At 46.2% G+C, this 17,387-nt stretch overlaps 1 protein-coding gene across 1 annotated transcript in view; it reads right to left on the minus strand.

Moving 5' to 3' along the window:
* Window positions 1-392: 392 nt before the first annotated feature.
* The window catches only part of T265_05049 (hypothetical protein), a gene marked incomplete at both ends in the record, with an annotated part of 21,591 nt that continues 4,596 nt past the window's right edge, over window positions 393-17,387 (minus strand). The window contains 9 exons of the mRNA XM_009169960.1: window positions 393-662; window positions 1,863-1,958; window positions 2,009-2,468; window positions 4,081-4,196; window positions 6,317-6,382; window positions 8,307-8,564; window positions 10,199-10,265; window positions 11,012-11,128; window positions 12,644-12,721. Coding sequence (XP_009168224.1) covers window positions 574-662; window positions 1,863-1,958; window positions 2,009-2,468; window positions 4,081-4,196; window positions 6,317-6,382; window positions 8,307-8,564; window positions 10,199-10,265; window positions 11,012-11,128; window positions 12,644-12,721 — 1,347 coding nt within the window. The remainder of the gene's footprint in view (window positions 663-1,862; window positions 1,959-2,008; window positions 2,469-4,080; window positions 4,197-6,316; window positions 6,383-8,306; window positions 8,565-10,198; window positions 10,266-11,011; window positions 11,129-12,643; window positions 12,722-17,387) is intronic.

A 17,387-nucleotide genomic window follows, 5' to 3' on the forward strand; every position in this document is an offset into this window, starting at 1 on the left:
ATGGCGAGTACGTACATTTGCACGCGAAATCTGGATGAGGTACAACACCAAGACTGGTTATAAATTGAACTACTATGGTCCAACTGCAATGGTTCATTTTATTTTTTTCGCTTACCCAAACGCTGGTACTAGTGGGAAGACAGTGACCGGTCCATTCACTCTCTTGAAGAACCATCGCTTTGAATTTTCTGCGTTCAAAAAGTCCTTGTAGTCACAGTTAACGCGTTCGAAACTAGTAACGGTATCCCCTCTTCATCCGCTCTGGCGATTCAGTCAACCGATGATTCGGACAGTTTCAATGGATAATCGACAATCACGTGATTGATCTAAACGATGTCCGAAGTAGAAGAAAGTGCGGTTTTTCATGCCCAATATGATTCATAAGAATAAGTATACGATGCAGCAGGCTCTTGGTTTCTCAGTTAAACACATACAATGTCCAAGTGATAGAATTCATCAGGTGTCTGAATAAGAGTCTAATGACCTGGAGCCATGCCACAATTGACGATTCTGGCGGTAGCAAATCTCAGCAACACCAAAACATAGGAAAGACCACTTTGAAAACAAGGATGATCAAGGTTCGACGGCCAAGTCCTCTAATTCGTTTTCCAAATCTTCTAGATCAGATTGTGCAAAGAGATCCTCATCCACGGCGAGGTCATCTGAAAAACAGAACGAAAAGTTCTGGCGGTTGTAAGTTGAACGGACGATCCTATCAGTCTTGCTGACAGGATAAAGGTTTATTCTACATGACTTCCAAAGTTTACGATTGCCAGGCACCTGCACAATGCTCAAACAAGGGTGAGTATCAGTCCAGGAAGTGGCTGCGTCAATCAGATACCCATTCTGGTGTGGAGCTACAGTAAAAAAAGGGTAAAAATTCAGTCTTCGCCGGCGGTTGCACCCTCAGAGACCATATAGCTTGGTGACGGTGCACCATTCTTACCGGTTGTTCACATCAAAACACAATAGTCGTTAACTAAAGCTCGAGAGTGGGCTAATGGCGAGTTTAATCTAAGCCCAGTGGGAAACACGGATATCCTACGTGACCTGTGTTGTTCAGGTTAGGAATTGATTGGTCTATGCACCAAGAATTGGAGTGATGAACCAATGTCTAGCTAACTTCACACACTTCATGTATGGGTCATTTCTAGTTGACCCTTACGATCTTATGGACAGGGAACGGCGCTCTGACGAAGTTATTTATTGCCCGACACTAATACTTCCTTGTTCAGGTCTGAACACCTTACTCTGACCTTCAAGAGCGTTATTACGCACTTATCAACAGCATTCAAGACCATGCTGGGGAAGTGTGGAACCAAAGCTGCTTCCCCATCGACACTATGATGGCCGGTGGCATTAGAACGGTCCTACCATGACGCTTCCACTTTGCGCTATTGTATTTGATAGCAAGCTACCTCTCACACAGTCACAAAGTCGGGAGATTTCGCTCTCACTCTCTCTCTCGTTGTCGTACAACCATGATTTATTTGGAAGCCTTATTATGGATAGAAGAATTAAGGTGGAAGAAGGGACTAAGTGCTAGTCTACTAAAATCATCCCGAAGTGCGTACACCTCTAAGTACGCGTTCAGGCAATCTGAATAGAAGGTGACAACAAGATTGCCACTGACTAGGTTGGCAACCATATGTTGCAGCGTGTCCAACCAGGCGAAGTGAGCATTACGCGATCCCCACCCTGCAAGGCAAATAGCACCAACAGCTACCAAACGTTTCGCGATTTCTTCTACAACCCAATGCCTTGTCAAGAGTTGATCGTCTCTCTGTTTCCGTCACTCTGAATTGGGCACAGATAATGGCACTCTCTTCGGAAAACAATGGATAGGCATACGCAACACATACGCCGACAACAACCAACACGAGCTATGGTTCTGAGACAACGATTGTCGAAAAACTGAAGACGTTTCAGTTCCGCAGCCATACAGAGAACAGCCCACGCTGTAGTTCAATCCCTTGAGATTCAGTGATACACCAATCTGACGCCATACGTCTCAAATTAGCAAACGTGACCCGGGCCTTGCAGATTCGTGCATTGACCTCATCTGTCACAGTAGAGTCAGAACCAATACGACCTCCAAGATATGTAAAACGCTCCACAACTTCCAGTACCTCTCCCTGGATTTTAAGTGGCGCGTTCAGTGACTGCACGTCCACAAGCATGACCTTACACTTCGTGGGTGCAAAATGCATACCAAAGGACGGGATGACTTTGGTCAGTTCATCCAAGAATACTTGCGGAACGATGTCGTCTGCGTACTTCAGATAGACAAGGTTTTCCTCACAGGTTATTTGAACTCCGGCGTTTCGAAGACCTTCCAGCGTTCGTCTCATTATCTCATCGATCACGAAGTTGACAAGGAGTAGAGAGAGTGGGCATCCCTGACGGACACCCCTTGGTGTACGGAAGTTTTTGGAGAGCTCTCCGTACACTCTCACACGTCCAGGTGCCTGGGATGCAAGGAGCTTATTATGTCCACGAACTTCCGGGGCGTTCCTTGGTGGGCAAGCATGTCAATAAGGAAAGACCAGTCAACCGAGACAAATACGCCTTGTAAATCCAGGAACACTAGAATTGTGGGTAGCTTATACGTATGGCGTTGTTCTAGCACCTGACGAACTGTGATGGTTTGGTCAACGAAATACCTAACAGATACGAATCCCGCTGTTCTCGAGTCAGTGTTTCACAAGCCACCGTAAGGCGACAAAGCACGAGTGACGCCAACAGTCTCGTTACGACCGAGGTCAAGCTGACTCCCCTGTGGTTACCACACTCACTACGAGTCCCTTTTTTTAAAAAAAAATTGGTACATTCAGAGACTCTCCCAAGTTGTCTGGGACAGACTCCTTCACCCAAATACAAGTAAGCAGATCAGACAAGCGCTGACTGAGTAGTTCACCCCCACCTTTGAACAGTGCGGGTGGGGGGTCATCCGGAACAGAGGCTCAGTGCCGCTTGAGAGAACATATGCAGTCGTAAGCCTCCGATGTCGTAGGTGGTTCCACCTACAACGTCCACGGTTCTATGTCAGCGGTGGACTCAGTTGAGAGGCGTTCTCTTTTATTCATGATATTCACTCCATTCCGATCTTTGATGGTTCCGCTGAAAGGTGGTTTCCGGGGACCGGTTGCACCGATCAACCTAAACAGTCTTTGGGCATTACCAGGTTTCCGAGTTTCTTCGGTTTTTTTGGCTTTCTGCGTCCACCACACCTCACGGCCGGTTTGCACGCTCACCTTCACCTGACGTCTGATAACTCGTCGTATCAAGTTATGTTCGGGGCCGGCTGAGATGTTTCTCCGAGATTTAAGCAGCGCCACCGTTCGGTCTGATATCCAGTGCCTGAGTGAACCTGGTGGTGCTGCGCCACAGGCGAGATTTCCAAAACTATGAAATGGGGCGGTGCAAGAACATACTGATCAATCGAATCATCAGGCTTCTGATATCGCTGGAATCGTGTGAAAGTTCCAGTGAGTGACCCATAGGAACCTCTCAGATTTGGATACAAAAGTGTGGATTACTTATTGTTGGCACGTTTGAACGTTAACGTTAGTACTTTTTCAATTACCAGACGTATAGCAATTTGACGTTCCTGCATTCTTGCTAACATACCTAGCGGATGAGCGGAAGATGAAAATATTCAATATTACGACGCAGCAAGAAATACTTCATCACAACACACCCAAACAAGATTAAGGAAGACGATAGCGTTTACAAAGGTACGTGTAAGAAGACCGGCTACCAACTAACGTCAAGCCAATACAAGCCGTTTTGCACCAAATGGTTCTGGTTCAAACTTAAGGATAATCCTCTTCGAAGGTTCAATCTACAAAGCCTGAAATTTTAAAAATAGGTGAACACACTTTTGGCTGTTATCTTCTACGCTGAAGGTGACATTAACAATCCAGAGAGCAACTGAGTATTCGGATTAGTATCGTCAAATCGGATGCACGGTGGCTCAAACTCTCAATTTGGCATACGGGATTCGTATTGGTGGCCAAAATTGGATTAAATGGTTTCAAGTTAGTTTCAGGTTGACGGAAACTCGGGGACTGCGCCTACCTGATGAGCCCCAAGAGGGGCGAAACCGGTCGTGGACTGTCGACGAATTTTCAGCAACCTTATGGGTGGTGCATTACGAATATACATGTTTCGCGATATCTCGAATATCGTAGCGACTGAAACATGAGGCGACCTGGTGCAGCACATTCAGTTGCCTGGAAACATCACAAACGAGAGATTCAGCTGGGTTCTAGGTGAGTCTCTCGCAAAACCAAATTTGTTTGCAAATGAGTGTATTTCGTTGGATCATAATCCGTTTGAAGACTGTTCTTGGTTGCTACTCCCATGACATAATATATTGATTCACTTGAACTCGAAAAAACTCAGTGGTTACGCCTGGAAGCCACTGACCAGATCATCCGCGTTTCGAAATCCAACCTAGCCTCTCGAATGGTCTCATCTAGGGTGGGGCAACTTGGTGGTGTCGCAACTTTCGTGTTACCTTCGGACGGCATGGCAGCTTAGTGATTATTATCCTTCTACATGACTTCGCTGAAAGTTCCACGAAAACTCGAGTGAACAATACTCCATAACCATAAACCACACCACTCCTTTCGAGACACTACTAGTAATGTCTGACCGACAATGAATTGCCGAATCGCAATAAGCACAGGGGATCAGCATGACTCCAGTCGTAACGAAACTCTTGGCGTCCCATGTCTTTCGCCGCCTTATGGCGACTCGATAGCATTAGGCGGAATATCAGATTGGTAACGACTTCGTTGACCAAACCTTCTCGCTCTGCAAGGCGCTAGAACAAAGTTGTACATATTGAAACACTCCTTAATTTTGGCATATTTGGCTTAGTTGAACTATCTGTTATCCTTAAAACTCTTGCTCAGCGGGGAATACGCCAGAAGTTAACCAATATAGTATAATATTTGTTTTTTCCAGACTTTCTGGTGAGTGAGAGTATACGGCGAGCTCCTCAAAAGCTTCCGTATACAAAATGGTGTCCGATAAGGATGTTCACTCCGTCCATTTTTACTTAATTTCGATAGGATAATGAAACGAACGCAGGAATGTCTTCATTACCCTGGTGTTTAAATAGCTGATGATGAAAAACTTGCTGATCTGAAATATGCAGAAATCGTTCTTGTCTTCGAAGCGAAAAAAAGCGCAGCTATCCACGGATGACCCAAACAGTCATCCCGTCCAACAGCATGTGTTCTGCACCCACAAAGTGTAAGATCATGCTCGTGGATATGCAGTCGCTAAACACGCCACTTACGATCCAGGGAGAGGCACTCGAAGTTGTGGAGCGTTTTGCCAACTTGAAAGTCATCTTTGTTCCGAGTGCAGCGTGCACGAATCTTCCACTCCTGAATATCAAGAGCAACGTGTATCACACTATGTATGAGTTGTTTTGCTATATGGCTGTGAGATGTAGCTTATTCGAGCAGCGGAACTGAAACGCATTCAGCTTTTCGACAACCGTTGTCTCAGACCTACAGCTTATCTAGTTTGGTGTCGGCGAATCTGTAGCAAGGAACTTAGAAAACGAGTGATCGGTTGTTGAAATGGATTTTAATCGAAGAATGTATCCAGCACCGAAAAATGCAGTAGTTGGGTCACGTATTGCAAATTCCGATTTATTGGTTGCTGAAAGGGGTGTCCCTTTCCGTATCTGATTTGGTGGCACAAGCAGTCAGATGGTCAGAGGGGTATGAAGGACATGAGGAAAAGTCTGAGTATTACCGATTCAAATCACCATCCACGTGGTCCGCGTAATCCGTGTGCACGGTTGGGTACGTCGCAATATGTGGCTGATGATCGATTGCAACCATGCTATTGTTATAGGTTTCCATCCGAATTGCCTGAATAAGTGCTTGTAGGTGTGGGCACCCGGAAATGACTGTAGTAAGCTGGAACCAAGCCCCCTGCCCATCAACTTTTATTCTTTTCTTCACAATAAGGCTTTCCAATAAGTTATGGCTATTACGACAGCGAAGCAACAGTGTTCAACATCTATGTTATGTTGTCAATGATCATGATAACGAAAGTCAATTTATGGGGCTTCGTATCGCACACACTGATCTGCACCGCAGTCAGAAAATACCATTTCTAGTGTAATGCAAGAAAACTGAGCATCAGGCCCAGAAACAACTCATTAGTTAGACTGGCCACAGTCACAAGTGAACCGCAACGAACAAATATAAAATTGCTGCCTTGAAACAATAATGAGCTAGAGAAACAGGCTGACAAATACAACATGGCGACCAAATTTCACACGTACTTTGATTGCAAATTCCATTGCTAGGACCAGGTGCAGCGCATGCACCAAGTATCTCCACTTCGCCACCTAGAAGATGGGAGGAGATACAAAAAAGATATATAGGATCTACAAGGCTATTTGGTTCTTGAGTTAAAACGATCCAGTTTCATACAGCGTATCACATCCTCATGACAGGGGGGACACTAGCATTCAACTATTGCTGTCAGTAGGAAAGACGGAGACGCAAAAATCGTGTGTGAAGAACCAGCCGAAATTATGGAAGCGACGATTTTTACATACAAATATCAAAAAGGAGTGGGTTATAGATAGGCAGACCTTTCAGACAATGAGCTCATGAAGCGAGGGGCCGAGATAACTCAATTGTTAGAGCGCGAATTTACTGACCGGAAGGTCCGTATTTGAACCCCATCTCTACTTCTCGACTTTTCTTATCTGAACTTGGGCAACCTGACAGTATTCCGGTCCTCGTGCTTTCTTCTGGTGGCATGGTGGTTAGGCACCGTTACAGCTGAAAGGTCCATGAAGCGACGCAATTAACACTGGTTTTTGGCTACTCAATTACCGTTCAGTAGTAAGAATATACGAGCTTGCGTGGGTTGATAGTCACGCTTGTAGACAACTGGAAGTTGAGTGCGTCCGATCAGTCACCAGAATCTACAAAAATTGAAAGAGAGTTTGTGTGCGAAAAACTGTCACGACTATAGAAGCGTTCAAAGCCCTGATGCCTTAGATGACTGGCTGCAATTGTGAGCAAAAATCCATCCAGGCATAGCTTGTTAAAGTTGTTCAAGTGGGCGCAAGGTTTGATCGAGAATGTCGATTGAGTTCCTTATGGCCCGAAGCTGCCTTATTGTTCGAAAGGACGGACCGGAAGTGGCCTGACACCCTAACGTATGTCGGCTTTAAAATCATCTAGTATTTAGGGAAATCCTCATCAATATATCGATATTGGATCGCCACTCATAGGGGCACAGTATCGGTATAAGTGTCCCATATTCACGATAAATGCGCCATGGTTGGATGTTTGGTAATGAATCAGTAAAGAATAATGGGAGAGGAAGGGTCAGAAATCGCCATACCTATATAAATTCTACCGTTCCAAACCACCATCATGGACCTTTCATAAGCAATCCAAGTGACCAAACGGGGCTTAATAAATTAATCCGGGTACCCGATTAACTTGTTGTTTGACGGAAACAGGTGCATCTAGATATGAACGCGGTCGACTGCGTAGACATCCGAGATTTGAGCAGTGCCACCGTTCGGTCTGATATCCAGTGCCTGAGTGAGCCCGGTGGTGCCGCGCCACAGGCAGAACTCCCAGCACTGTGCACAGAAGTGGTGATCTCGTCCCAGTATGAATTCACATCTGATTATGGAGCATTTAGAAGAGAGTTCAGAAGACTGTTCTGATAAGTTCGTCCAACATCCAGATCTGCTAGTCTTTCGATTGCAAGACGACTTTTCAGCACCTTACGTGGTCCTGGAATGCGAAGGGTCAGAATCCAATACGACCGACAGCAAGTTATTGGTCCGCGCCATCGGTAGCTGAATCGTTCAGCTGTAGCCTAGCTGCCATGCCACCCGAAGGTTGGACGAGGGCTGGGATACTGCCAGGTTGCCCAAGCCTAGACTGGGTAAGTCGAGAGGCAGAGGTCGGATTCGAACCACAGACCTTCCAGTCAGTAAATTCACGCTCTAACCACTTCGGCCATCTCGCCCACTCGGTAGCTGATGGTGACGTGATATATTTGAGCTCGTAACCGACATGCCGTTGGAGAACTGCGTGTGGCTAAAGGAATTCAGCTATTTCAGAAGTTGGTACTGTAGAAAAACAGACCGCCGTCAGCACACAGCTCAATCAACCGTTCACCATTGTCTGTACATACGGAATCCATACTGTGCTGACCACCTAATTGAGTCTCCGATGCGCTAAGCATGCCCACTTGTGTATTCATATCGCCGGTAACAACGATATCTGAACATTTACCTCGCCGCAACAGGGCATTCAGGGTGTCGTAAAAACTGCGTACGACGGCGTCAGATTTACACACAACAGGGGAGTAAGCAGACACGACAAAGATACACCGATTAGCTTCCCGCTTGTGAGACTCCTTCACAGACGTTGCCAGATGAACCTCACAGAGGCGACTATCAACAGGTATCCAGTCAAGTAAGGATACTTCCGCCCGGTGACTTAGCACAATACCAACCCCTGCACATCCCGCCGCAGCAGCCTGTGGATCGCCTGAGGTGCGCAGCCAGAAGCGAGTAAAGACTGATGGACCGGTTAGCTCAACCATTGTGCTTGCATCTTGAATTCTTGTTTCTAAGACAGCACACATCAATGCTAAGCGAGTCCAGTGTGAGTGCAAGCTTGCTGTCCCGCTTGCTTCATAGTGAGGACATCGAAAGCGGCTAGATAGCCTAGGCGTCGAGGCTTGAAGATTGATTTAGAGACAGGTGAGGACGTGGTCGTCGGATCACACGCATATGTTGCTTGTAAAACCGTTGCGGGACGAACGAAGTCATCAGTCCTAAGTGCTGGGCCTACAAGGATAGAGGGGGAAATAAGAGAAAGAAGGGTGGCGTCAGCAGTAGCATGGTTTCGCTTGCCCATCCTGTTGTATGCAGTGAGTGAGGCGACCCGGCTGATGGTATCATGAGACAACCGATGTGGCATGCGTTTATTTGTATATATGCAGTTCATGGTTGTACGTGGGCTGGGATGCTGCCAGAGCGCTCACACCTAGACAGGAGGACGATTACGGTCCTCAACCGAAGCCGTTATCTAAATAGCCTAACCGCAAGGCAGCGGTGTTTGGCTGGAAATGCAGATACATTAACATTTTTACGGAACACGTCACCACACATGTTCCAACTCTCAACCTGGAAGACCGGGGCACTTTGTTCGCCATACCTCTAACCACTGACCAATTTGGGATGCGACTCTGCGAGTGTCGCGAAATATAGCTCACACCCCGCACTGAAGCTAAATAGTACACAAACTGACACACCACGGTAAGGTCCAGTCTCGTCGTGACGGAGTCATTCAGATATAACGTCCTTTCGGTGCCTAGCTACCATGCCACCTGAAGGAAGCACGAAGACTAGGATACTGACAAGTTGCCCAAGCCTAGACAGAAGTCGAGATGCATAGGTGGGTTCGAGCCACGGTCGTTCCATTCAATAAATTTGCGCTCTAACAACTGAGCCATCCATAGAATTAACTAGCCATACATGTGCGCTGTAAGCGCACCTTTCGAGTGATACGGACCGTCGGGCCAACTCTCACGTGGGTTTCTACTGTTCAGTTCTTGAACAGGATTTGTAACCATGGGGCAGCTGTAAGTCATACTGGTGGCTTCAAAAATATCCCTTCCTGTTCACCTTCCTGTCCTATTCCTCTGAGTTTCCAGTGGGCACATGGCGTTCAGATGACTGCACATTCGGCTCAGAGCAAACCACATGGGGTGTGCAGAACCATCGGCGTCGCCCAATGTTAGGGGGCGAATCCACCAGGTACACCACCGATATAAGTCATTCTGACCGAGCTTTATCTCTCGAGATTGCCCCACACATTAGGTATCCGGAGGCTACGTAGATTACAAACTTGGATTCGAATTGGCTAGTCCATAATCATCCTGCGAAATAGGGTACCTGGTACAAATGGGCAGTTGAGACAAAACGGGTAAAAACAAAACACACAAACTGTAAACCCATAAAGAGAGGCTCACGGCGGCGAGAAACACAAAGGTCCCATAAGCTTGAATGACGACACTTCACTGGACGAAGTCAGGACTGTCTACTAATTCCTCCCCACCAAATCAGGCGAACAGATGCACTACCTTAATGTTTAGAATGGACAATAACCCAACGCACCAACTTCATCTGGCTCCTCGATGAGCAGAAATGTATTCAGGTCAATTTCTCGCATGGGGCCATTGTACTGAAAAGGAGAGGAACAAAAAGGTACGTGCGTTACATGGATGGATGCAGCTTTAGCAGACAAAAACGAGACGTTCTTAGTATACGGACCAGAATACAGAATCTTGTCCAACTCCCAAAGAAGTTGAAAAATCCAGCCCAAGACTACGTGTTCTTCAATTATTCAAAATACCCAATACTTTCATTTCAATGGAAAACTTATACTGTATGGAAATTACACTAACCATACACACAGGGTTGCTGAAAACTCTTCGACAGCCCACGGCCGGTTGGGGCTCATCAGGTCCTCGAGTTTCTCTCAACCTTATGTTCCACTTGAACCAAATTGCACGATCGCCAAATACACTCGCTGGCACACCAATTTGGATTTTACAGGAGGCCCACCTGAATCCAAGCTGAATCTCTCGTCTGAATATGAATCTCTCTCGACTGTATGTACTGCATGAAGGCAACTTCTGGTTTCAGTTTGAAAGACAGCCAGTAGATTTATAATGTTTTCTTTCAGATTGGACCAACTTAGTTTCCTTCGTCCGTCATTTTCCGAGTAGTGTGGTGTGCAATGTCATCCCTTATCATTAATTTATGACGTAATGACAAACACACCGGTTTATAAGAGGGGGTTAGCTGCAATGTAAACCGGTGAATCGACGCCCACGTTTTCGAAGGCAGTCTGAAATATTTGTAAGCACTACTCTAGCGCTCCAGGTATGGAACATGGTTGGTGACGTTGACAGTTATACAAATTACCTCATTCTCGTCTTGCTCCCGAACACCACTGAATACGACATCACCTTCACCGACTTCTTCATCCACGCCCTCTTTGACCAAGTTCGGATTGAACTCGAAGACCTCACGACCGCTTATCTGGGAAAAGGAGAATTAAACTTTGCCTTGAACAGCATGCGGGTGGAGAGAGAAAACAAACATTTATTGTTTCGCTAGAGTTGACATTGAGGAGACAGTGGTGTACGATGGGTAGAACAAATGGGTAAATCTTACATCCCCCACGCCCTTAAGAGACATCAAGGGATATGAAAGTATCTCTTATAAGCCTTGACACCAGGGATAGAGAAAGCAAAGTAGTGATCGAACAAATGCCAAATTAGAAAAAATGCTGTTATGGGAGTGAAAACACAGGCCATATTCGATGGAGCACATGTTAGCCCACACGTTTTGTAATAAACATATCGTTGGCGGAACGGTACATTAAAATTCCAATGCGATTATTATTTTGCGGACTGGACGGTACAAACTTTAAAGCATATCCTAGAGGGGTGTAATGATCTTAAATCATACATTAAACCAGCGCTACAACGTAAACCCTTGAGGAAGTGGCGCTGGGTATAACTATCAGGGTAGACGAACACAGGATACTGAGAACTACAAACTTGTGATGCATGGGGCCAGGACTGCCGATCGTACACGACTGTACAGTGTAGGTTGGTTATATCTGTCTTGAAATCCCACATCAGTTATCGTACGTTAACCCTTGAGTAATTTTCAGTGCGGCTTTGGTCAGCGTTTGGTTGATCAACCACGAGTTGACTTGTTTCAACCTGTGTCTGTACTCAAGTGAATCTGAGACAGCGGAATTGACTCTACGGAATATTGGTCCCATGAAGAACGAATTCCTCTGAAGTAAGAGTGATTGAAGGATGGATAGCAACCAGTTGAGTGGAGTTGTTGGATAGAGAGCTTTGTTCCTGGGACACCAGACAGAAGCAACGTTCTAATTTCCAGCGCCCTTTTGGCTTAGCTTGTCTGTCCAAAAAGAAACCCTAGGGCTGGGATACTGCAGACTGTTCAAGAATAGACAGCCGAAGTCAAGCGGAAAAAGTTTGGTTCGAACCACGGACCTCTCGGTCAATAAATTAGCGCTCTAACCATTGAGCCACCTCGCTTGTCTGTGTCGAAAGATGAATTGTCAGTCAGCAACCAGATGGTATTCATATCAGAAGCCGAATGGCCCAGGACAGAGACAACCGAAGGAATGAATAATGAATCTGAATTCACAGCTAAGTGGCGACTGGGAGTCACAAACCAGCTGCAAGCCTTGCAACGAGGTAAACTAGGCGGCCGAAGAAACATCGACCGAAGCGAGAAGGAAAGATAAGATTGCTCCCGACAACACAAATAATAGACTTCGAAAGCGGGATCCTTTGCAAAAATCTATAAACCCACAAGATAACAAGGGCTGTCCAAAAGTGACGAAAAACAAACCTAAAGAGAAATTTCGGTCTTGGTGTTGGGTTTTGTTAGAATGAACACTGGTTTAGGAGGATTGCTCCACCAGATAACGACGTCGTATCAACTGGTATTGACACACAAGGGTAAATGCATAAAAGATAGAGGAATGGGACCGCAATGTACTACACTTACCCCGGCTGTGCGACCCAGTTTGAAATCCGCCTCGCGCTTCAATTTCGCAGTTCTTCCTAGCTCAATTTTCTCTGCACGCTAGATGAAACAATAAATTTAAACGGTAAGCAGGGAACCACATTTTCTTACCTTCCGTTTTTTCCATTCCATAAATGTTTTAAACGTGACTTTGGTTTGGTTGAGTCCAAGAGCTTGTCGCTGAAAAAACACAGAAGAAGAGATAAAATCTCAGCGGAATTACAGGCCTTGTCGGACTCACGTGGTAATGTTATGCAGCTGAAACAACTGAGGTCCCTGTTTCGAGAATGGAACCATAGACGGACGATTGGTCCTCTGCTCACTCAGGACGAGGCTGTTGTCTGCATTACAGAACTGTATTACGAAGCTCATAAGTGTTTCAACATACTCGATATACTGTACCTTTACTGCATTCTATCCATCGTATTCTCACCAATGTTAGTCCTTGATTATCTCCCTATTGCGTTGCTGGTCACTCTTTACGAGGAGTGACTCTTTACATGGATTCCGGATATTCTGAGTCAATTCATCCTCCTCACAGCAGCCGCCCTCGTAGGAAAAGTACCCCCAGGCGAAATGAAATCACAGGGAACTGTGACAGAAACATACATACGTAACTTCGTCCGTAAATTTGTGAAGGCTACTGGCTGATGTCTCAAACTACAGGTGAGGCATCTTGCATGATTGACACTGCGTTTATTAACGTCTTTACAACTGTGCATTTGTTATGGGATTTTAAGTATGGCTGATTGGAAATAGTTCAATTTCCCACACCAAATGTCTACCCTCCACTGCGTAATAGAAGCAACTGTATCGTGGACATTGGGGCGAGGAGAAATACCAACTACAGTGTTCCCTCGCCCAAAAAGCGGTCCCCTCTGAAGTGCCTCCCCTTGATACCTGTTAGGTGGTCACTGCATTTCTACGTGCACACCCAGCAATAACAACCCAAACCAAAGGTGGTCACTTTCTACGTGCACACCCAGCAATAACAACCCAAACCAACCTCACGTGTGGCACCTTTTTGAAGGGGAAATAATTCCATACATACCTTATCGACCCACTTGGAAACCTCAGGCGGACTTTGGAGCTGTACGTTAGGGCGAAGAGTGTCGCTAACCATAGGTTCACTTGAATATCATTGGAACACCACTTCAGACCCGTCAAACACCAGCTGAATAAACTAAGAACACACTGTCGGAGCTAAGCAATTGGTGCTTTTATTGCCAACGAGCAGAAGCAGTGCAGGACAGACGCATCCAGCTAATCCACGAAATGAGATGTGAACTACCCAAACCCACGACCATGTTAAAGGCACTCAAGAAAGGATGCACCCACCAGCAAGAGAACCTAGTTGGCAGAAATTACCGTCGGGTCACAGAAACACGTGAATATTGGTCTGATATCTGAACACCTCTCTATAAAATCATTCATCATACCAGGAAACCAATGTCCACCGGCTCCTACAAAGAATTCACCCAATTACCAGAAAACCAGTGTTCAGAGAGCCAAATACACAATCCGATATACATGTTACAAGAGTATGATCTGATTTCCGACACCAGCAAACTTAGCCCTTATTCAGTCAGCCACCATATTGAAAGCTGAAATAACTTCACTCATCCACAGCAAATGCAGCTCACCAAAGCGAACAGATCTTTGTTTCCCATGTAACGCTAACTAGAATCAATAATCCGTATTAGATAAGCCGTGCCAAGTTTCCATATTTATACCCATTCCTCTAAGCGCCACCCAAAGACACGTTTGTGCACTTTCGTAAACCATTGGAGAGTGCACGTATAACAGTGACAGAGCTTGCCATACAAGGTTGGTCAATGGTAGCCTGAATAACAGTGTCCTGGTCCTCAACGTTGGGAGCTGGAACCTGGGTAGCAACTTTCTCCTTAAAAATCTAGGCCGCTCCGACAGCCTTGCGTCACGCAGCTGCCTTGCGGCTAGGCTTTTTAAAAATAAACCCAATGACCCTAATAGCTCACCTATTTAAGTATGGGCGCCCTCGCAGTATCCCATCCCACATGCAGCCATGAATTGCACACCCCAAATAATCCAACATCAAATTGTCCATCGCGTGGTACCAACAACCGAATCACCCCACTTGCTACATACAGCAGGAGTGACGAAATCATTCGCCGTCCATGGCCGTTGGCTTCAATATTTCCAGTTGGTTCAGCCGCCACGACCACAAATACTTCGAAAGCATCTCTCAACCCCCGAAGCTGAGCTCATCTGACAGCCTTTGATGTTCGCACTCCAAAACAAGCTGAACAACAGACTGTTCTTGCACGTGCGCTGGACCCACTTTCCATTAATACGTGCTGTTTCTCCAAAACGGGGATTAAAGACCCAAGCCCGGTTGTTAAACTGAGCTCCCATTAGTTTCCGCTTGCTTCTGATTGCGCACCTTGGGAGGTCCAGAAGCCGCCGATGCTGGCACTTATTGGGTTGGAGTTGCCCTAAACCATCAAGCTGAAGAATCTCTTTCTGAAAGATCGACCGCAGGTAGTCGCCTCTGTGCGGCCTCTTTGGCGACGTTTGTGAAAGCATCCGGTAAACGTGCCGATAATTTCTGCCTGTTCATCGTCTGTTCGCGCCCCGACCAACTGTAGTTCTGATATACTCACAGACTGCTTTGACGTCACCTTAAGACCCTCGTCGCAGCGGGTGAAGTGCTCAGACAGTATTGTCGTTTTCATGGATATGAATGTGCAAGTCGGCAGACTTGACGCTGTTGAGGCTCATTTTGGATGGTCGTCTGAAACCGGAATATAAACTCAAGGATAAAGGCGAACGCCCGCTGTAGTTAAATGCTGACCGCAGATTACTGTACAGGACTGAATTCCGAAAGAAACACAGCCGCTTAGATAAATGGCGCGCCCCTCATCAGGCGAGCCAACCGCCAACACAGATAGACCACATGGATATTAGGCATAAGTGGTTCGAGTCGATTACCGACGGTCGCTCGTTCTGGAGCGCCTATGCGGATTCGGATCACGCGCTTGTTTGATGCTGCTTCTCGTTGCGCTTTTCAGAGCTGCACAAAATGAGTACATCTCATCTGGCCGTTAAAAAGCTCTTGGATATCTATGTGAAACAGGTCTACCGGAAACCGGCCTTCATAAAACACGTCTTCTGATGTTGAATCTTACTGCAAAGTACTGTCTGCAACCTTGAGAAACGCTTGGCGCTCCGTTTGTGGAATGGTGCAACCAACTAGATCTAGGCGTTCATCATCATCATCATCATCATCATCATCATCATCATCATCACCATCATCATCATAAACAACACCGTCGGTAGAATGAAATCGATGTTTCACACTGATGCTCCGCTATCGCATCTAGGTATTGGGTCTCGAGCAATACTAAGGTTGCTCGAAGCACGGGCGCGTATTCCTTCTGGTTGAGAGCACAATATGGCTAGTTGAACTGTCCGACTTCAGGTGAAAAAGAGCATTTGCGCGGACCAAGTAGCCTGGTTGGGTTCAGAATGCTGAAGAGGTGAAGGAGGCCAAATACCCTGGCAATGTGCATAAAGTGCCCCAGTGAAACGAGCCTAGTAAGTGACACTGGAGGTTGTGGAACAATATACGTATCTTGGAAGTTGCATTAGCTCTGACACTGGTGTAACAGACGAAGTGAACGCATGGATATCAAAAGTCAGATTTGTGTTTGCCAATTAGCGCAACTAGCGTGAAAAAGGCGACCCACCGTGCCTGTGTTGCACTACGGTGCAGCTACATTGTTGTGCGCCTGCGGGACATAGCCACTGCGGACAGATGATATCAGGCTTCTTCCAAGTCTTTGACTACCGATGTCTGAATACCAAAGCTGAAATCGACTGGCACAAGCGAATTTGCAATGAGGTGATCAATAGACGGGTCTTCACTGAACCAGAGCGTGCTTCCCTTAATGGATGCATCAAGCATTGCAAGCCAATCTGGCTGGGTCATGTGTTACGCATATCGAGTCACCACCTACCGAGTTGAATACTGTTTCCGCCCCTAATTCCGAGTGACAGAAACCTACATGTGGGCACAATTTGATATGAAGAAGGGAATGGAGGATGTTACGACAGTTTTGGATGTCGTTGAAGCTGTTCGATTTCCAGGATTGGGCCCCACAACCCTCCTAGCGCTTGGCTGGAGACACTGAGTGATGTGGTGGCTAACCGGTGTCAGTGTAATTTCTGGTGTCAGTTTCTATCCGGATTATCTGACTGAGTGCTGGAGGCATAGGCAACTCGGATGTTTATGGTACCCTAGCCATCATCCTTCTAGCATTCATCCTTCTTCTTCTTCTTCCAATTATAGGACTTTATTCAAACACAATGGCATCGTTGTATGGTAGTGAAGCACCAGTGTTTCCCTCTGATGTTGCTGGCAATAATGATGATCGTGAGAAGGGTATGCATGGATTAACTAACTAACCCACACAAGCAACAGGCTTTCTCCCTACCCTTCTTGCTCCTCGTAGTTTTGCTTGGAAATTTGTAGATGGGTCATGATAATTTCTCACAGCCGTGATCACATAATGACTATTTCGGGTAGCAGAGCCACCTAACGTTTGATTTTGGAGGATAGATGTCTTTTATGGCACATGCACTGCGTTCTGGAAGGGCTTTGCTCCTCAAAGCCCATCCCATGAAAGTTTGTTGTTGGCAGAAATCACTTCGTCAACGAAACTTGTCACAAGTTTGGGACATCGCT

Source organism: Opisthorchis viverrini, assembly GCF_000715545.1.
Source record: "Opisthorchis viverrini unplaced genomic scaffold opera_v5_87, whole genome shotgun sequence".
In the NCBI taxonomy this organism is placed as follows: Eukaryota; Metazoa; Platyhelminthes; class Trematoda; order Opisthorchiida; family Opisthorchiidae; genus Opisthorchis; species Opisthorchis viverrini.